A 23,268-nucleotide genomic window follows, 5' to 3' on the forward strand; every position below is an offset into this window, starting at 1 on the left:
AAAACATCATACAAACAAACTTGCAGTGAAGGTTTGAGGCTTTGAGGCATCCGTGGAAGTAAGGTAGGAACAAGAAGGTAGTGGGAATCTAGTCCTGGAGAATAGTAAAATGGCCCCAAGAAAGAGGAAACCTACAACAGGCAAACTAAAAAAAGAATTCATCCCTATTTTTCACATTCTTTGACTCGTCAATAGATGAAAGTTTTCAACGTGTCGAGTGTCGGACTGCGTCTGGAATGGGTTATCTCATCTCTTCTTCTTCTTCTGTCCCCTGAAGACTTCTTCCGTTGTTCCATTTCCCTGCTGCCTCTTAACATTACACTTGGTTTGTTCTTCGTTGCTCGGCGTCTTGCCTCCTTTTGTTACACATTTTTATTTTGTTTCATCTTACCCTGCTTCTCTCCGTTTCTGTTGCACTGACTCAACAAGTTTAGGTGTCTTCGTGGTTTTAGGAACATTACAAACTTAAAAAATATATTTTTATCTCCTTTTCTCTTGTAATATTTTATTTAGTACATTTGGTCTTCCTTGGTTTTGGAGGTTAATTACTGAGAGAGAGAGAGCAGAGAGAGAGAGTAGAAAGAGAGACGAGAGAGAGAGAAGAGGAGGAGATACTGGAGGAGAGACGAGAGAGAGAGAGAGAGAGAGAGAGAGAGAGAGAATTGCCTCTGCAATATCGGAAACACTGAACGCACATTTTCGATGCAACTCATTTGTTTATGAAAGATTCATTGAGTCAACCTAGCCTGGGTCAGCGGAATGAGTGGACCTGGGGAATAAGGATATGGCTCGGTTCTAATGCTTTTCTTTAGCAAAGGAAGATTGCGCAAATAGCCAGACAGCTTTAAAGCTTGCAGTGCTCGGTAAGTGTAAATGTGAATAAAATGATTGTAGATGCAGGACGTCGACTAGAATATATTTTACTAGCTCCTCAGTGACTTCGTTTTCCATTGAAGTGACCTCCTGTTCTTCTATCTGTCACTTTTTTTTCTTGTCTTTCACCTTTTTTCTTATTTCTGTCACCTCTTTTGCTCTTATCTGTCACTTTTTCTCTTATCTTTGTCACCTCTTTCTTTTCTTATCTCTGTCACCTTTTTTCTGATCTCTGTTACACTTTCTCTTACCTCTGTCATCTCTCTTTTTCTTCTCTTATCTCTGTTACCTCTTTTTCTCTTATCTCAGTCTCCTCCTTTTCTCTCATCTCTTTCACCTTTTTTTCTCTCATCTCTTTCACCTTTTTTTCTTATCTGTTACTCTTTTTCTCTTACCTCTGTCACCTCTTTTTCCCTTATGTCTGTCACCTCCTTTTTCTCTTACCTCTGCCATCTCTTTTTCTCTGATCTCTTTCATATACAGTCACCCACCTCCTTTTTCTCTAACCTCTGCCATCTCTTTTTCTCTTATCCCTGCCACCTCCTTTTCTCGTATCTCTGCCACCTCTTGTTCTCTTATCTCGGTCACCTCTTTTTTTTCTTTCTTCTTATCTCGCTCATCTCTTCTCTGTCTACCTGAAATGAAGTTTTCAAAGAGTTGAGGGAGAAGAGACCTTACAGGACAATCCATCCTATCAATCTTGTCATGGTGGATGGTAGGCATCCTCTACGTCTACGCTACGGCTTTTGACCTTCCCACCTCTCTTCAAGTCAGTCTTGCCAGACTTGCTTTTCACTTGTCTTTGTATGTCGCTCTTTTGTTTTTTACTTCGTCTGGTAATAGTTTACTGATTCCTATATGTATATAGTCTCTCTCTCTCTCTCATATAAAATGTAATATACTTTTATTGCATTAAAATGTAATTGTACTGTCTTGTCTCAGTTTATCCTCATTACTGACTACAGTGAGTGGTAACCAAGCAAAATATAATGTTTTGTCTCGATTATTACAGTGTAGATTGGTCCATTACGAAAGTTTGCAAAGATCCGGATCAGTACAAAGCTCTTGTTAGGCCCCCTCTCCCAAATAGTCTGTATCGTTCAAATTTTAGTGTATTATCAAAGTGGACACCTTCTACTGTCTGTCTATGTGCACCATTAAAATGTGTCTGTGGGTGCAAACCCAGCGACATGGGTTTCAATGTATTGCATAATGAAACGATAATCGTCATATAATCATAGCATTCATTTTCTAGTACCATTCATCATCTTGGATTTCTTAGTGATTAATGAAGTAATATAAGCGTTAAAATGTTCAAATTTCATTATGCATCTGGTTACTATAAAAACGGATACTATAAAACCGGAAATCTTCACAAAGATACAGTAGTTACGATATACATTATTGTATTATGAAAGTTAAAAAAAAGCTACGGAAATTTTCAGGACACCCCAGCTTTGAAAAAATGCATGATTAGGAATCTATTTGTGTGTGTAGATTATGAAAACACGAAATTGAACTGTGTTCCCCCATTCGAGGTCAGGTTAATGACATATTTTAAAACGATTATGTTTTGTCATAGAGGGTATTCTGTCTTGCATCTGTAGTATTCATTCTCCATATTGTACTGATTACATTTAAATTACATCTCATATCTTACTGTAAGTACTGTAGTTAATAGTAAATGTATTCCCCCTAAAACTCTCTCTCTCTCTCTCTCTCTCTCTCTCTCTCTCTCTCTCTCTCTGTATGTTTTAAGGAATTGATGAACGGAGGCTACTGTGAAACTGAACGTATCGATCTGACATAATTGCTTCGTTTATCATAATTTCTTGTGTCTGGGAGAGGACATTTAATTGGTCTCCTTTATTAATTCTTTGTCGTAGAGAGAGAGAGAGAGAGAGAGAGAGAGAGAGAGAGAGAGAGAGAGAGAGAGAATGTAAACATGTCCATACTTTATTCCTTTGGTCCTTAAGGAGTGTTCATAACTTTAGACTTTTATTTGATGTATATATTTGAATGATTTTATTGTTTCAGTGACTTTCCAGTGCCTAGACACCGACTTTATTTATTGAGAGGATTTATTTGGTCAAAAACTTTCTTAATTTTGAGAAAGACATGATCGATATTTTCGCTTGCACCTTTTTTGCTGGGTAGCCGGAAGAACCTAGAATCTGGTCATAGTATAATCAAGGTGTATATAGAACGATTCGTTAGTAGTACCCCTTGTTGGGGTGGGGGGATAGTTAGTACGTCAGTGCGTTTATTCAGCCTCCAGGTGCCTCCTCCTCTTTCATTCCTTTTAGCTACCGTACCTTTATTCCTATTTAATTTCTGCGATTTTACTTTCCACCTTCTCTTAACCGTTGTTTTATAGTGCTACTGCCAGGTTTTCCTCTTGCTACACTTTGAAAATCTGTGTACGCTTTATGACCTCATGGGCCCCAGTTCTTGGCCTTTGGCCTAAATTTTGCATTCCAATTCCAATTCCAGCCTAGCATAGCACGGAATAGTTCAGACTTTCAGGGCAACCTCGATCAAAATATAGAATCACTTGCAATTCTGTGCCTCCAAAGCCAATGGAAGGGTGATCCTTTCCACTGGCACAGAGGCTCGTTTCCATGGGGTAGTCGTGACTCATTTTCCTTCCATGACCCCAAGGGACTCGATTATAGTTTCAATAATAAAATGGCCGTCACGTCAGCCTTGCCTTGAGAAATTTTTGAAAAATCTGAGTGAGATGAGTATATATATATTTCGTATGTCCTCAAGATAAGCCACGTGAATTTTCCTCTTATTTCTTTGTTTGCTTGATGACGTCTTTTACCCCGAATTTTTTTAGTACAAACAGTAGTACTAAATGTTACTACGATAGCCCATAGTAATTAGAATATAATACAAGTAAATAGAAATTTAACGTGATTATGAAAAGTCGCAATTTTTCTTCTAGGCTACGGGATTGCACTTATAGACACAAGTGTGTGTATATATATATATATATATATATATATATATATATATATATATATATATATATATTGTATGTATGGTATGTATGTATGTATGTATGTATGTATGTATATATGTGTGTGCGCGCGCAACCTCGTAACCTTGACGAAAACGGTGACTTTTCATTTTCATGCTAAATTTGTTTGTATTATATGAGCGCTATTTATGAATGCATTCTCGAGTAATATCATTTTTATCTATAAATATTTTAAACAAGAAACATTCCGTAAGTGTATGAACGGCCAGTGGCAGAGCTTACTTGAGATTCTAGAAGAAATGAAATGCTGTACATGATTTCAAAGGTGAATTTGAATGACGTTAGTCTATTTATTCAAACAGTATGTCCATATATTTATTCAATAATTTTTGCAAAATACCTTGGAATTTGTCCATTTAGAAATTAAATATTTATGTAGTGTCAGGATCGCGTTGTGAGAGGTTCAGCTCTGTTATTGGTGGAAGAAAATCCCACTTCGCAGTCTTCGCTACTCGCACGGTTGAGAATGAGAAACATTACCATTTACGATAACTATATAAGACTTCCACGTCGCTTATAAGGTCACTGTTGGCTGCCATTGTTCCAGACACTTTTACCCTGTCGATAGAGAAGGGTATGAAGTCGCCATACTTGCTAAGTATTGTATTTATGTTAGCATAAAGCCAGCGTTCCATAAAAAGGAGAAATGTAGCCTGTCATTTTCGGACTGTATTGTTCGGCGTAATTTTCTGTTTATTTTATTGCGAAGTGTTTTAGATCTGAAGGGAAATGCAGTGAGGAATCGTGCTAAATGTTTCATGTGATTATTGCTGTTGAGTTGAAGGTCATGTATGTAGTAGGTAGTGGCTCTGAACAATATTGCGATCCACTGTTATGTTTTTATGTTTTGTTTGACTGTATATTGCGTCTGATTCTCTTTTGAAGTTTTGAATTGGATTGAAAAGGGTATTTTAGAACTGCAGGGAATTTTATCAGCGGTTCTTGCAAGGTTTGAGGCAAGGGGAAACAGTTCATTGTCGTTCGGTTAAGTTGCGTCACATGATCACCGACGACCTAAAAGATACGGCAGACATTGATTAGAGGCGTCGTAAATTATGTGCAACTGGCAGCATGATTGCAAGGAGGTTTGCCTTCTGTCTCCAAGACGTGAAACTGCTGCTCTTCCGCTCGTACTTCTACAGTATCTATGGATGTTCCCTCTGGACGAACTATACCCGAGAGACCACGAGACGTATCACTGTTGTGCACAGTGACATTTTGAGACGCTTCACAACCACTCCTCGCTACCACTCCGCCACACAGATGTTCATAGAAAACCACATGGACAATTTAAAAATCATTGTAAGGCGAACAATATCCAGTCTGATAACCCGAGTGAGAAACAGCAGCAACTCGCTGGTTAGCAGTAGAAGTGAAGAGATGGTGTCTGCAAGCCGATAATTATAGCGGCTCGAATCCTAGAGCTGCGTTCTCATTGGTCGAGCCGGTCTGGGGCGAAGTCTGGGATCTCTCGTCGATGGTTGCAGGGATGCAGCCGTGCGAGCGCTAGAGTAGTGCATCGGGGAATGACTGGACCCCTGACATTCATTCCCCGATGCACTACTCTAGCGCTCGCTCGGCTGCATCCCTACAGCCATCGACAAGAGATCCCACATATGGGCTGCTCTGTGAGCAAGAGCCCGTGCTGGCACAAGGCCAGCTTAATCTTAAACAACAACAGATCCCAGACTTCGCCCCAGACCGGCTTGACCAATGAGAACGCAGCTCTAGGATTCGAGCTGCTATAAATATCGGCCAAACAAGGGAAAGGCCCGTGCCAACAAGAAGTGTTGCCCGTGCCAACAAGAAGTGTTGGCTTAATACAACAACAACAACAACACCATCTCTTCACTTCTACTGCTAACCAGCCAAGAAGATGACCTACGAGAAGGTTGAAACGTCGCGATAAGCCAGAGCTATACCAGCGGTAATACCACCTGAATACCAGAGACGACCCCGGCCTGACATTGACGTCTCTTACGGAATGATACCAACACCGACGACGACCCCTGCTTGAACAGAACCAGAGGAACGCCTTCCCATATACCAGTATTCTGATAATACCAGTCTTTGATTAATAAAGCCTGTTCTGAATAAAATACCACTTTCAGCATTATCCCTAATATGAATATTGGACAATTATTGTGAAGTATCACTGTGCCAGAAAAGCGAGTAATAAGGAAAATAGAAAAGATAATATATAAGATTATTTATCTCACATTCAGAAGATGGGCGTTGTTGTTTTGCTGGTAACAGTGGAAGTCCTAGTTCCATGTTTAATGCAGAAATTGGGTGTGAGTGATACTCTCGTAATTCATTTATCCATTATATATAACCGTCATGTGGGAAAGGTCCATTTAGTGTACATTAACCAAAATAGGATGACTCATGGGTAAGTCACGGCAAATTACGCTCAACCTTGGTATGAATACTGTTTTTAATTTATGGGGAAGGGGTGTGTAAGTAGGGGGAGGTGCCAGATATTCCCAAACTAAGTAGTTTGCGATAACAACGTATTGAATGCCAATGTGAGATTGGTCAAGTGGTGGTTTTTGTCCTCTTGCCTAAGCTCTGTTCGGGAGATTTTGGTTCCATTGGTATTTCAAGTCTTGCACGTAGGATTAGAGCTTCCACCGAAGGATGTGGGTGGGTTTTTGTTAGTATGTGGTATGTACTTTCAGGGCTGTTTTTTTTCCGTTCTGGTTCATTACTGACTGCAAACAGTCATTTTACTGATGCAACTGCAACTACAAACATTTTTTTGAAACTTTTACTTGCAACATCAGTCTCGTTCATTTGCAAGAATAAAGGATTATAGAACATCGGGGAACTAGATTTTCTCGGAGGTGTAGCTCTTTAGCTCTCAGATGCGGAGGTTGAAATATTTGGTATTTGAAAAGCATAGGCTCAAAATGCTGTCATTATGAATAGTAGTTATGTTATTTAAAAGTGAATCACAAAATAAGACGGTTAGCATGTCTTGTAATTTTAGTATGCATTAACTTTATGGGGATAGGGATAATTTAAGAATAGGAACAAGATAAGAAAAGGATATCTATAAGATTTCAAACTTGAAGAAAAGGCAGAGACAGGATTTGGGTAAATTAGATGTATCAAGGGTAGAGATGGAAATATATTTAATAGGGATGAAAGACATCAAGAAGAGATAAAGGGAGTATTTTGAACAACTTTTGAATAATGAAAATGAGAAAGAGGAGATTGGGGAAGCACAAGAGAAATTGTAAAGATCGGGAAACAGCAGTGTGGATTCATGAGAGGAAGAGGGACGATGGATGCCATCTTCATAGCAAGACAGCTACAGGAAGAGGCAAGAGGGAAACCAGGAGCTCTATTGTGCATTTATAGACCTGGAGAAAGCATACAATAGAATCCCAAGAGAAGTGGTGTTTTGGTGTTTGAGGAAGAGGAAAGTCACAGAGAAGTGGGTTAGGCTGGTCAAGATGATAAAGATGATATATCAAAGAACGAGCACAAAAGTAGTAACGGCAGTTGGGGAAACAGAAAACTTTAAAGTAAGTGTTGGATTACACCAGGGGTCAGCATGAAGCCCATTTTTGTGTGTGGTGGTCATTGATGTGTTAAGTAAAGAGATCAGGAATGAAGAGCTGTGGGAGTTGTTGTACACCGGTGGTCTGGTGGTTACTGCCAAAAATGAGGAAGACCTATAGAAAAGGGTTGGAGAGTGGCGGGAGTTTTTAGAGAGCGGTGGCTTAAAGGTGAATGGAATAAAACAGGTTTTGGTGAGCAGGAGGGAAGATAGAAACAGAATAGTATTGCAAGAAAGAATAGGCTCGGTTATAAAACGGGTGGAAAAGTGTAAATACTTGGTATCTACCTTAAGCCAAAAGGGATGATGTGAGGCTGAAGTTGACAGTAGGATAAAAGCTGCGTGGGCGAAGTGGAGAGAGATAGCTAGAGTAGTATGTGATAAGAAAATGTCAATCAGGCTAAAGTAAAGAGATATACAGCACAGTAACAAGACCAGTGTTAATGTGTGGATCAGAAACATGGGGTCTAAGAAGAAAAGAGGAAGCAAAGCTTAAGAGAACAGAGATGAGAATGCTGATGTGGATTAAAGGGATAACTCTGCTTGAGAGATTGGAAAATGATGAAATAAGAAGGGCAGGCTTAGTAAAGAATACAGAGATGATAAGAGAGTCACGATTGAGATGGTAAGGGCATGTGTTAAGGATGGATGACGATGAGAGAGTGAAGAGGGCTTGGGAGGAATGTTTTAGAGGAAGAAGATCGAGAGGGAGACAGAAAATTAGATGGCGAGATAAAGTGAAGGAAGATAGGAGAGAAGAGGTTTGGTGGAGGGTGAGGCCTATGATAGATGGCAGTGGAGAGGGGCGCGTAAGGCAACCGACCCCTCAATGTAGGGATAACGTTGGGAAAGAAGGATGATTCTCTCTCTCTCTCTCTCTCTCTCATTTATTTCTATATCTGTCAAGTTTAGTAGGTTAGTTTTATAGTCATTTATTACTTAAAACCAAACTAAAAAAATCGAGAAATAGACGCTAAGAGATCGGCATGAAGTGAAATTGCCAAAAGGTACTTTTTTGGACCTGGTTTGTTTGATAATAGAGTTTACATTGTGATTAGTACAATATGAAGTGGCGTTTTAAAATGTGATTTCTGTTATTAGATTTATAAGTTGTATGTAATCTCGTCGCTCTGAAACTTGCCCTCGTTATTTCATTACACAGACATAACGCTGTTTTAAGATAATCTCATTGTGACTACTACTGTATGTATCGAAGCGCGCGAGGGATAAAACGCAGAATGGAGGGTTGATTGCCATAGAATGAATGGAACAGAGTTGGGGAAATTGAATTTCCCATGAAATCAAGCTAATGGATCAACAGCCTTGTTGCTCAGCTCGGTCTTTTGCAGAAATGCCAACCGGGCGAAAACTGGCCGGGATGCATATCGGTGGAGGAAACAAAATGTGATACCGATTGTTTTTTCGTTAATGGACGCAGCTTTTACACTTCTGCTATGAAGTTTATATAGGTGTGTGTGTATATATATATATAAATATATATATATATATATATATATATATATATATATATATATATATATATAATGTGTGTGTGAGAATCTACTGGACACTTTTACCAGATACATATGTAATTGTAATAGCCACAATGGCTTCTTAACTTCTCGAATTATTATTATCTAAAAAAGCGCGAAGAATTCGAGAAATTAGGTCAGCCCCCCCCCCCCCCCCACACACACACACACACAAGCACGTGAGTTTGTGTTTGTCTGTATATATATATATATATATATATATATATATATGTGTGTGTGTGTGTGTGTGTGTGTGTGTGGTGTGTGTGTGTGTGTGAGTGTGTGTGTGATTATAATCACTTTAACACGTGATTCATCTATATTGTATATCTGGTAAAAATGACCTGTAGATTTTATACACACACACACACACACACATATATATATATATATATATATATATATATATATATATATATATATATATATATATATTGTGTGTGTGTAAGTGTAAAAGTATTAAAACCGCACAATAAAAAGATATGAACAGCTTGGAAATATTTAAATTTTTCATTGACTGGACGGTGCCGGTTTGAAAGTAGTTCGCAAGTGACCTGAAGTTGATTGTTCGCTCAATATTTGCATGCTGCAACTGGAGTCATTTGTCATTTCTCCGTTTATTGCGTAAACAACGCTGGGTAACACGAACTCAATTAAGTCTTGTCTTTTTTTTTCTTTTTCTAGAAGTAAGTAAAGCAAACGGTATAGTGAATTGTATAAGGATGGTTCTAGGTATATTATTATTATTATTATTATTATTATTATTATTATCTGCTTAGTTTCACTTTTTTTTCTTGTCACGATTTACTCATCGACTATTTGACATTTGCTCCCATCGAAGAACCAGTAGAGCCCTATTTCATTTAATGTTTATTTTAAATGCCAAGTTATATTTTTAACCCTTATGTAATGAAACAAGTGGACCTCTCTCTCTCTCTCTCTCTCTCTCTCTCTCTCTCTCGGGAGATCACCTCGTTATTTTTAGTAAGTAAATACGGTTTGACGTATCGTGTCTGTGACACGTCATGATCGCCAAGTCTAGAATATTAAATTTTGTGTGGGGATGTTTGAATTATATAGGACAATAAAGTCGGATGGAAATAGTACTACTCTCTCTTGGTCTTAAGGGTTCAAGTTGTCTGTGGTTGAAGATTGTGTGTCTCTCGGCCTCCTACACGACATTACTACTCATACCCCGTTTATGTAGTCGTGAAGGTAATGTTGACACGTATAAGTTTCTCTCTCTCTCTCTCTCCTCTCTAATCTCGTTCTCTCTCTCTCTCTCTCTCTCTCACTCTCTCTCTCTCTCTCTCTCTCTCTCTCTCTCTCCTCTCTCTCTCCATTTTTGTCTTTATATCACTATTGGTGTTTCCGATATTTCGTTTATTTTTATATAATTATGAATGAGGTTTTTTTTTTATAATTTGGCATAACTATCTTCTTCTGGCATAGTTGGAGAACACTACTTGAAAAAATGAGTGTGCTTTCCCCTACGAATATTGGAATTTTGATATACTACCAGCCACATGACGCAAAGCAAGTAATGAGAACAACTGGGAAAGACAAGTAAACATTTGAATGCAGCTGTGCCAGCGTTCACCGTTTGTACAACACAGAGAGGGCATCTCACCCAATTATTATTATTATTATTATTATTATTATTATTATTATTATTATTATTATTATTATTATTTTCGTACATGTCTACCATCAACAGACACATTGCACATAATTCCGCAGATGAATCATAACAATTGGCTGTTATTATTATTAGTATTATCTTTGTACTCAGCGCATGTAGCTGTTCACTTTATTTTCATCAAATGGCCACATGCTCCTTCCCACGTGGTCTTTCTGTCTTCTTGGCCATTTACTGCGCCGCCCCTGGTCTCTGTTAACTGCCAGTTGTTTCTGAAGAAACGATGTTCACTTGTGTGTTGATGCTACACGCGTATGTGGACCATAATTATACGTATAATGTTAATGTATATGGCTGATTATTTGCGATTAAAATTGCAGAAGTTTTCTCCACCGGTTTCGTCCGTGATTGAGCAGTTGAACTACTCATAAGGTTCTGACTTTTGTCTTTTTATGTGAAGCTGCCCACCGACTGAGAAAACAGCGTGATTTTGATGCACTTGAAATTTACACACACACACACACACACACACACACACACACACACACACACACACACACACATATATATATATAATATATATATATATATATATATATATATATATGTGTGTGTATGAGTATGCACTAACTTTACAGTTGCAATGTTTTTGTGAGTAATATCTCAAACGTGACTAAATCATTTATTTATGTTTACCTCGAATTTTTATACCTTTTTAAGGACAGAAGACCATGATTAGTTTCATCTCTCTCTCTCTCTCTCTCTCTCTCTCTCTTCTCTCTCTCTCTCTCGCTCTCTCTCCTCTCTCTTCTTGGCTCTTCTCTCTCTTACACACACACAATGTTTTGTAAACTTGGTTCCATGCAAAATTGTCATTTGGGTCGGAATAGCTAGGAAAGGGGAGATTTCTAAGTTTGTGTTCATCAGCATATTGCCGAGGCAAGGGCTAATCTCTGAAAGAGGACTGTTGAGCATGTCCCACCTTTGCATGAGAGAGGAATCCCTCCTCAACTTCCATTTCCTCTTCCCTTTCCTCCTCCTGTCATCTCTCAGCCGGAATTCTTAGGATGTTGGTCTTGTGCCAGTTTCGGCCTAATTGCCTTTCAACCTTTTACGTGTTTTCGCTGGAAATTCGCGACGATGGTTTTATATATATATATATATATATTTATATATATATTATATATATATATATATATATATATATATATATATGTATATATGCATATATTCAGTTATAACGAAACGACACTATTTTCTTCTTATTACTGTGCCATTGTTGTTATTCCTTGTGCAGCGAAGTTGAAAGGAAGGTGAATATTTTGCCTAGTGTCTGGAAGTGCAAGTATAGCCAAGGTTGTCATAGCAGCAAGAGAAACACAGGTGATGGCAGCAGCTGTCGTCTGGTGAAGTCTGATCCTTGTACTTTAGGTTTTCTTTTATCACAAAAGAAATTTATTCACTCATATTTTGGTAGACATGCTTCATCTTGCCCAAAAGAATAAAACCTAAATTTTGCTGGCCGCACGATGTCTGAAGAATGGGTTAACGATTTTTGGTTATAGTACTTGGCACATATATTCGTTATGGGACCTCCTCCAGTTGATTGGTTTTAGGGACAAATTTTCTTAAAGTGAAATATATTTTGCCATAGAAACTATTTATCTCATTGTGAAAGGTAGGTGTTTTCATATATTTAATTGGTAATTGTAGATGTAAATTTTTATCATATGAATAATCGTAGCTCCGTACTGTTTAAATTTTCATACTGTGACCTTTGGAAGCCAGAAGCTTGGGTCTCGGTGATGAGATTGATTATCTCTCTATCAGCGGATCTATTGGGAACTGGGGGACATTTATTTTATATCTATCAGCACTGTTCTCAAATTGTCAAAACATTCAATTTAGAGACTGTCTACCAAGGTGCTTCTTGTCTCGACCTTGCATTATTTACTGTCCCGAACCTCAGCCAAGATTACCCACATTTTTACACACACTTAGGGACCAGCTGTGACAAATTCTGCCCCGGGCTGGATGACGGCAAATCTAAACCAGGAATATTTTACCTTCATGTCAATTTTGTAGGTCAGCGAGTGTCGTGGCTTCACTTTCTGCAGAGTGCTTTTGTTGGCAAATCATCTTCAAAAATGGTCATATTGCCTTCTCAGTACAAACAGAATGGATTGATGCAGTCTGAATATAGTGTTTTACTTGGGTTTTTAACTTCTTTCTTTTATTTGAGTTCATGATGGCATGCAGTTATTAAAGCAATCGTACTCGTGCATATATGTTGAAAATACATCCTGTAATACTGAACAGTAAATGAGATGTTTAAGTACTCATTTTAATCCCACGAGGACAAAAAAATATTTGTCGGCGTCCTTCATTTTCATGTTATAACTGTGACATTCTGTTAAGTGGAGAAATAGGTATATTATCCACAGAGTATAAAAAATCTGATTTTTTGCAGATGGGATTGAACTTTAGGTTGAACTTGAATGGGATGTAGATGGTGGAACACACACCATTTCCACTGAAGACCAGGGGAATGAGTATTAACACTGAATAACTAAATTGTCATGCCAATGTTATATTGTTTTCTTACGATATGCCATGAACTCGACCTTTTTAACCTTTTTACGCTAAAGTTATAAGGCATAGTTATAGGATCTATAGTATACTATATATATATATATATATATATATATATATATATATATGTGTGTGTGTGTGTGTGTGTGTGTATGTATGTGTATGTATGTATGTGATATGTATGTATATATATATATATATATATATATATATAGTATAGTATATATAGTGTATATATATATATATCTACTTATATATATATATATATATATATATAGATATATAGTATAAAGTACAAAATTACATTGTAAATTAATGATATGAAAATTTGTGTAAGTGTAAAGATAATTAAAAGCTTAGAACCTTTAAAGAAATATTTAATACATAAAAATATATGCATGCTTTACTTGTATGGTCCTATAATAGTACAATTTGCATACAGTACTGTATTGTTTCATACTGTGCATAAGGAATTAAATTTGCAAAACCTTGCCGGGTAAAAAAAAAAAAACAAAGAATACTGTAATCTAAAAGAAATACCACCCACCTTATAACCACTACCATGTAGTCTTTTGCACGATGACTCAGTTATATTGAATGATTCAACACTAACATGCTGAGGCAGTTCTGGCCATATTCCCTATAAGGCCAGAACTGCCTATATGATATAGGTTTAGCTAATACACTTTATTAAACTTAGAGACACATACACGCACGCAAAAGACAAATGTTCTTAAACTGTTTGTCATCATAATCATTTATTCTGTAAGTGGAAGTGGATTGTCAGGCATCATAATCGTATAGTCTGTAAATGGGGGTGGATTGTCAGGACACTCAATTTGGTCAATACTAATTACTGTATGAGGAGGAGGAGAACTGACTTGTTCCATAGCGTCTGCGATGGGAGGGGCGGGGAGGGAGAGTGGCATGAGAGGCTCATATTTTAGGTTTAACCTATGCAGAATGCATAGTGATACCTGTTCGACTTTTTCACCTTTTCTTTTCTTGGAAACTATTTTTGTGGTGCGAGTGCTTTTTACATTTTCATGTAGGACATGCAATTTTTGGGGGGATTTTCATTACATTAGCATAATCATAAATATATAAATTTGTTAAAAAGAAACAGTTTTGAGCTGTCCAATGAAGTTTTGCATTACTGATGTCATAAGGTTGCTTATAGGGTTTATGGGATGCTTTTTTTTAACGGTCTTATTCAATGAAATGTTTTCAAGGCATGCGTTTGGAGTGAATAAATGATATAAGGTGAGTTTTTACCATATATATATATATATATATATATATATATATATATATATATATATATATATTTATATATATATATATATAGTATATATATATATATATATATATATATATATATGATAAAAGGAGCCCATAAAAATGCCAAAGTATGTAGAAAAAGTAAGTAGTATATTATATTTCAGAAACTGCTATATTATATATATATATATATATAATATATATATATATATATTATATATACTTATATATATATTATATGTATATATATATTATATATAATATATATATTATATATATTATATATATATATATTATATATATATATATATTATATATATATAATATATATTATATATTATATGATATATATTATTATATATATATAATATATATATAATTATATATAATAAAAGGAGCCCATAAAAAGGCCAAAGTATGTAGAAAGTAAGTAGTATATTATATTACAGAAACTGCTGTATCTCTCTTCATGTAGGTAATGAATGAGAAAATTTACAGAAAAGGTGGTATTTTAATCACAGCCAACTATCATATGACTTTTGTATCGACATTTGCTGCTCTAAATTATATGCAACAAATTCCAGTTTATTCTGTGGTTATGGTTATTTGTATGGTTAAAAATAGCTAAGCTCTGTTGTCCATACCTAATTGACCATTTTTGTTGTATTAATCTCTGGGAAGTGATTTTCTTGTAAAACTGATGTAAGATTGGCCACAGTCCAGGCATGGGATTTTGTGTACTCCTGTGTGAAAGGGGATTGTCTTTTGTTGACGTTAATCAGGGATTTGGGTAGGTAAAGCCAAAAGGGTGAGATTTTCTGAGTCTGGATCACCGTCTTAAACTTGTCCAAGTGTGGAATTTTTATTTTATTGTTGGTTGTCTCGCTGGTCTTGTTTTGTGGTGGGTCGGTAGAAAATTATGTTTGCTTTATGAATCGCTTTCTCAGTTATATGATCAGAATACCTTAAAGAGGAAAACTGTTTACAAATTAGTTCAAATTCCTTTTCTAGGACATCTGGGGAACATATTCGTAAGGCTCTTAAGAATAGGTTGTAGGCTACACCTATCTTGATAGAAATGTCATGATAGCTAAAGTAGTGAAATAGCTAAAGTAGTGAAAATATGAAAGTGAGAACGTTGCTTTTCTGTATTTGGTAAATTTGTATTCTGTCATGTGTCTAATTATTGAAACATCAAGAAAAGGAATTTTGTTGTCTGTTTCCCATTCAATTTTAAATTTGATGAAGGGCGCTAATGCATTTAATTTTGAAAGGAATTAATTGAAATTGCCTCATCTATTATTCCAAAAATGTTAGAATATCATCTTCATATCTCATCCACAGCATGCTTTTGGGTTTTATTGTAATTGTTACTATAGTTTCAAAGTATTCCATGTATAGATATATATCTCAAAGGGTGCATGGGATTCAGATATCATAGATAAAATCTTCCTTCAACCAATGCTTAAGAGTATTAGAGAGGAATTTTCAATGGGGATGACATAAAGTGGCTTACCAGTGAATGGGTCTCTTGGTATAAATACTGCCTTTTCTGTAAATTTTCTCTTTCATTATCCTGCCTGATAAGAGAGACTGAAGTCGATGAAATATAGTATACTTACTTTCTATATTTTGGCAAGTTTGTAGGCTTCTTTTATTAGATGAAATTCTATTGTAACAGAAGGTTTTTACCTGTCATATAATATAATATATATCTATATATGATAGATATATATATATAATATATATTATGTTGTGTGTTGTATATATGTGATATATATATATATATATATATATTATATATAATATTATCTATATATATATAGTATATATATATGTATGTATGTATGTATGTATATGTGTATATATATATATTATATATATATAATACTTATATATATTAATATATATATATAATATATATAATGTGTGGTGTGTGTGGTATAAAATATATATGTATATAAATATATAATATATATATATATATTATTATATATATTAGTATATGATTAATTGTTATGTATTATTGGTTATGTGTGTGTATATATGTGTATAATATAATAATATACATATATATATATATTTAGCTCTATATAATAATATATATATCTATATATGTGTTTGTGGTGGTGGTTGTGTGTGTACATATATGTATATAAAGATACTATCTATATGCGATATATATCTCTATAATATATATCATTATCTATACTTATATATCTATGCTAAAATTGATTGTTCTTGTGAATCCACCATTTTTGACGTCCTCATTGGCGCATTTGCTAGCCAGTCTAACCATACTGGAAAAATCCCACAAATAAGGAGACTGAGAAAGTCCTTGTTTTAAAATTAAACGGCAGCTGAATTCAACTTATTTTCGACAGGAAGTTATTTGAAAAGAAGGTCTAAACTTTTTTTTTTTCCCCCCCCCAAACCAAACCTCCTAATTTTTTTTTTTTTTTAATTTATTAATTATATGATATTATTATTTATCATTCATTATTATTATTATTTATAATTATTTATTATTATATTATTATTAAGTATTATTATTATTATTAGTGTATTTTATTATTTTTAAACGTACTCACCGTGCACCATAAATTTTCTCTATCTTGGTAAAATAGGACAGGAGAGGAATGATTATTTTTAATTTTTAATGTTATCTATATTTTAAACATAAAAACCTTGAAAACTAATGAAGTACATAAAAATTAAACAGCACTTTGCAGGGTTTTTCCAGGACTCAAAAAAGTTTGTTTGCGTTTCGTGTTCCGTACATGTGTTCTGTGATACTAGGGTATGATAATGTTATAAGTTCCAAGGAAAAGTTGGCGGCTATTGTCAATTTTGCACAAATAAGTTGCATATAATAGGTGTGTGTGTGTATATATATATATATTATATTATTATATATATAGATATATATATATCATATATATATCTATATATATATGATATATATATATATATATATATATATATATTTTAATAGTTTTTATCACAAAAACTGCATTTTATGATGAAATTGATAAAAAAAACCAGGGAATTTGTGGATATTTCTCATTAAAAAATACTGCGAATGTGCAAATGTTCCGCGAATAATTTGGGGAAACGTTCCCGAGAGAAATCCGCGAATGTGTGAGTCCGCGAATCCAGAGAACGCAAATACGGGTGTCCACTGTGTATGTGTGTGTGTGCATATATATATATGTGTGTGTGTGTGTGTGTGTAAGGCTTATTTTTTTAATGGTGGGCAGCATTTGATTAAAAGATAACACTCACTAATATATTCATATGCTTTCAACTGATAAGTCATGGATGAAACCCACTGCAGAAAACTTCCATTACATTAGCCTACAATGTGGATCATTGGCAAAACAGCTAACCCCCCCCTCCCCCCCCCTCTCTCTCTCTTTACACTTACAGTGAGCCATTTAATTCCATCCTGCTCATCAAGGTCCTTCATTTCCTATGTACCTCATTCACACTCATGTCCAGTACTTTATAGGTGTTTTATCCCTTCTCTCCCAACATAGCTTTCTTTGATAATTCAAGTGTCTTCTTAACAAATGCGGCCCACTCTTAGCCTTCTTGTTTCAACAATAGGGTTATGTCTCTTCTTTTGTTCTATTTCCTGTAGTATTTACTTTATTTTATTATTCATTGATCTATCTCCCTTTTTTATTTGTCCTCTTGACTTTACTATGACTCACCTTTCATGGCATCTAGGAGTTTAACATGAGCTTGGGATTTTGCATCCTATCTGGAAACTTGAAGGCTCCAACCTTCTGGTTCTACCCTTTCCAAAAAGTGGATTTTTAAATTTTAGAATGTAAACCCAAATCGTATATGAAAGTGCTCATCTTATCCTCATAATGAAATACTGTTGGTTAAGAACTTCATTTTATACCCTTGTTGGAAATTAGTCCACAGAGCAGTACGGAGACTCAGAGCATAGAAAAATGATTCAGTGAGAGGCTTTTTGGGTGAAAAGTGAAATGGAATTGGCCAGCGGTGTCTTTAGGTTTTATATCTGTACCTTGGTGTGTTAATGTATGTATGATTAAAGTGCTGAGGTGTCCAAATATTTAGTCAAAATGCGAGGACGGGGATCCCCCTCACCATCCCACCAGGGACCACAGTCCCCACCATCATCATCTGAATCTGCATCAGCCCTGCCTGAAGTTTCCCCAACACCCCAGATGCATCGCTTGCCTCGTAATAAGCGCAAGCATACAGTTGTTTTCAAGGTACTTGTACTCGGTTCATGAGGCTTTCTTGTATAATTTGATATGAAGGGAATGTGTGTATTAATGAATTAATGATGGAATTATTGATAGATTTAACTTCAAGAAGCTAACTTACAGTCTATAATTGAAGAGGATATGAATTGTCAAGCTGTTATCCTTTTTATCATAATCATTGATTGAAATAAACCAGTCATTGGTGTGAGTAATCATTAATGATTTCTTGGCAGGCTTTTGTGTAGCTTGCTCATTAATTGGCTAAAGAATTGAAAATGGTATCATGCAAGGAGCTTGAATAAAAACGATGATACTGTAGTATGTAGAAGCGGTTCGTAAACATTCAATATTATAAATGATTTTATTTTTCATGTCTTTTCTTATATTACCTGTAGTCAGATGGTAGCCATATCTCACAGATATTTTATTTTTACTCCTAAAATTTATGGGACAACCCTTATTTGAGTAGTTTGTCACTTTTTCTTGCCAGAAGTGGTAATGGAAATACAGTATTTTAATGATAAATACATTATCATTGAGTATGAATTCACTTCAAGTGATGAAAATAAGTTTGTTTACTCATTCCCTTAAAGTTAAAATTAATGCACCGGTAAACATTTTTCTTTTCTTTTTTTATTGGGGACATGAAAAGTGAGGTGAAATCTTTTAGTTAATTACTTGAAGATCGTCACCCACAGTTTTGATTAGAAAGGGTTTCAGTAGTCTACTTCCTTGAATTTAGTAATTTATGAAATCTGTAAGTTGTTGAAGTTCTTTTTCTTAATTGTTTTGAATTGATAAGGTGTTTCCTTAAATAATAATTGTTAACATTTTTTCTACTCTTTGACAGTACTGTGAGGAAATGAATGAGCTGAATGAGGCTGCAAACAACCGTCCCCGCAGTGCGCTCATCCATTCAATACAGCAAGAAAATCGACACATTAGACAGTTGCAGCAGGTGAGCTTAGTATTAGATTAGAATTCAAAATGTAATTGGATATTTTTACTATTAAAGTGAAGGAATGAAGACCATCAGTAATGAATACTGTAATAGGAAAATCAATTTTAAGGTAGAGTGCTGATCTTAGTTTCATTAGATACCAAGTAACTATGAGTTTATCAATTTGTTTCCTCTTTTTTTCTCATTTACAAACCTTACTAAAAATCATCTGTTGCTTATTTTCATTAGAAACACACACACACAAAACAGAGTTTATTGCAGATGTAGTACTATAAATTGTTTAAATCTAAATGGCTCCATATGGTATTAGTACGGTATAGTTATCCATTCTCACAAACATGGCTTCATTTCTCACCATGATATGGGGTTAGACCTAAGAGTTCTTTCTGCTCTCTCCGGTCTTTTATTCTTCCTGCCTGATCTGTCAAGTCCAGGTCTCTTGTTTTTTCCTTGGTTTCTACAATATTTATCTTGCTGTTTCCATGTCTGCTGCTTTTTTAATCAGCTGTGCTTCCTCCTATCTCATTGTATGTTCAGTCCATCTCTGATGTCGAGAACTTGGTTTTATTTTTTGGCCTCCAAATATCACATCTCTCTCCGAGTTCTTCATTTATAATATGATTATCTCACTTCACAATGGCTATGAATCCTATGGATATTTAATCACACCTTTTATTTTCTGTCAATACATACTCATGTCTCTGCAGCATAGAATAATATCACAGGCTTGTACTAGCTGTATGCCTTTGTTGTCTCTTTAAACAAGACATTTTATTTATTGTAGTCTAGCTGTCTCTCTATTTCATTCTTGCTGCAGATATTCTCCTTATTGCTCTCTCAACTCATGCTTCACAGTATGGAATGGCCCCAAGGTAACATTTGTTCTTTTTCTTCTGAGACCTTCCTGCATACAGTATCACAATAAGGTTCTTTCTATTTCATTTGGTCTTGTAATGCATTTTTGACATAAATTATACTTACAGTTTAACCTGACACTTTTTCCACAGCTGCCCTAATGGCCACTTTACCAGTTCTACTTTTTCTTTAGCTTCCTTTCCAGTTACCGTTAGCTTTATTTAACTTATTTATGCCAATGTTCATTCCTCTCCTTTCCATTCCTCTACTTTTTAAGCTTTTTTACCACATTGTGCTCAGATTCTGTTGCTAACACTGTATCACATCTAATGTTCTCATTGTTCTTGAGGGACACACGTATCTAAAATTTTCTCATTCAGCTGCACTGTCTTCTTTCTAGACCTACTACGTCGTGTTATGTTGAAGTAACTCCTCTAGCTCAATACCCTTTGAATTTTTGTTATACTACTCTGTCAGAGGCCTCATTTTGTATTATTACTGATGTAAAAGTGAATAAGATATGGGATTTTTGCAGTACAAATTTTGTTACTGTTCTAGTTGTAATAAATAAATTTATAAGATTGACTGGAGTAAATGTCAGGAAAACTTATAAAAGTATAAGTTTTGAAACCGTGTTGGTTACAATGTTACTGTATTGATCTTATCTGCGCCTTTTTAATGTTTTACCACTGAATTTGCACTTAGCAGATTTTTTTATGTATTTTTTGGTGTGAAATTGCTACCACTTATTTTATTTTGAAACTGGCAACAAAAGATTGATGCAATTTTACAGATCATATAGAGTAGTTGGGATAATACATATTTTATGGCATCTGTATATTACTTTATTCAAGGCTACATGCTTTGCGATGTTCACTAGAGTTGATTGCAATCACTGTATTATATCACTTAGGATTCACATTCCCCTTCAAGACATGTTGTTCAGACTCAAAATTTTTGCTAGTAGTCAGATTTGTTAATTGTATATTCTAACTTCTATTTGTAGACTTCAGGACAAGCGGGATAATTGGCAACATTAATTTTGAAGGGTAACATTGTTTCTTTTGGATGCTTTGGTTTAAGGGACTTAAGGGATAATATATAGTTTTTATAGGTACGTAGTTCCTTTTTGGTAATACGTACTATCTGGTAAAAGTTTCAACTCAATATAGTGTTTAGTATTGATACTGATAGCAACAAAGTTGCTAAATTACACCAAGTGAAAACCAAAGATGGCAGAGGTAGGATGATATCAGAAGCAGATTTAAAGCCATTGTGTGCATTTACTTGCATTATAAGAAAAAATTCTCTCGTTAATTCTGTTTGGTATATTGACTGAGAACTGAATTTCATGGTGCATTTTTGGCTTGTAACTTCCTATGACAAATGTTAATCAATATCCATTATACTAAGTTGTATGGTTAGTAACCTTGAAGGATTTTAATAGTTTCTATAATTTTAATTAACTGCGATCAGAAGTCCACATAAAATATTGCCGTTCTTTTAGTGACTTGTTGTTGTTGTGATATGTAAACTAGGTAACAAGCCCAAGATGGTTCCAGAAGCTTAAATGTTTGACTAAGTTGGGTAACAACCTAGGTGGTATTCTAAAGAAATGCAACAAAATTTTTAGAAAGCTTTTGATGATGAAAGTTGAACCAGATACCAGTTTAGAGATTGGTATCATTTTAATATATGTATTTTCATACCCCATTATAGGTAATATTTTTGGTTTTAGTGTCTTTATTGAATGTTGAATTGTTTCAGTGTGTGTGTGTGCTAGGTAATATAAATTTTGATTAAGTTATTAAATCTGATGAAATTTTGATATGATTGATAATTAAAATAACTTATTGTTAACAGTAATTTTAAAATCCAGGTAAAACTTCAGATGCATATCATATCTAATGTAATTTATCAGCTAGATAATCATCATTAAACTAAAGCTCACATATGTGTGAAGCGTGAGAAATTGTATCATTTTACTTTGGGGACCTTTGTCAATTCAATATGACCATATAGTATTCCTGGAGGCTCTTGTTATTGCAGTTAATATGGGATATATTAATGGTTTTCCTTTTTTAATCGAAAAAACAGATCCTTTAAAATTGAATATGTGCCTGGGAAGGCAAATTGGTTGCAAAGTATTTTCAACTTTTTGCTCTGCAATTAGTAATAAACTCCAGATGTTGATTGCACAATGGTGATGTGCTTATCTGTTAGGCTTCATCATGGCTAATCATCTTGCAGAAGTCTTCAGTTAATAGTAAATTGTACAAAGAAACAGAAAGATTGTTGAGCTCTGGGTTGTAGAAAGTTTTTCCTAGAAGTTCATTCTTAAAACCTCAAATTCTTGTTTTTAAGGTTATAGGCAGGAAAGTTGAGTATAAATGAGCATAATGAATTTTTTTAGGAAGAGAAGAAGGAAAACTATTATAGATATATAAATACGTGTTGTAATTTGACATTGGACTTTCCAGGAAAACAAGGAGTTGCGCCTTGCCCTCGAGGAACATCAAAATGTCATGGAGCTTATTATGTCAAGGTATCGCCAACAAGTCACAAAACTTATGTCTGTAAACGCCAAACAATCTCAGCCAAATACTCAGGACCAAGCCAAAGTACGTACAGTAGTTAAATCAAAGATATACATACCATATATAGGTACCTTCGT

General features: G+C 35.0%; 1 protein-coding gene across 3 annotated transcripts in view; it reads left to right on the forward strand.

Annotated features, from left to right (window-relative positions):
* The window catches only part of LOC135220863 (FGFR1 oncogene partner 2 homolog), a 58,743-nt gene that overhangs the window by 27,751 nt on the left and 7,724 nt on the right, over positions 1–23,268 (forward strand). Inside the window, exons 2-4 of one of the 3 annotated variants that reach the window (XM_064258438.1) lie at positions 18,461–18,784; positions 19,629–19,736; positions 23,075–23,215. In XM_064258438.1, coding sequence (XP_064114508.1) covers positions 18,632–18,784; positions 19,629–19,736; positions 23,075–23,215 — 402 coding nt within the window. In that variant the 5' untranslated portion in view covers positions 18,461–18,631. Of the gene's footprint in view, positions 1–18,263; positions 18,785–19,628; positions 19,737–23,074; positions 23,216–23,268 lie in introns of all 3 variants that reach the window. The other 2 variants (XM_064258437.1, XM_064258439.1) reach the window with 2 other exon arrangements.

This window comes from Macrobrachium nipponense, chromosome 2, assembly GCF_015104395.2.
Source record: "Macrobrachium nipponense isolate FS-2020 chromosome 2, ASM1510439v2, whole genome shotgun sequence".
Classification (NCBI taxonomy): Eukaryota; Metazoa; Arthropoda; class Malacostraca; order Decapoda; family Palaemonidae; genus Macrobrachium; species Macrobrachium nipponense.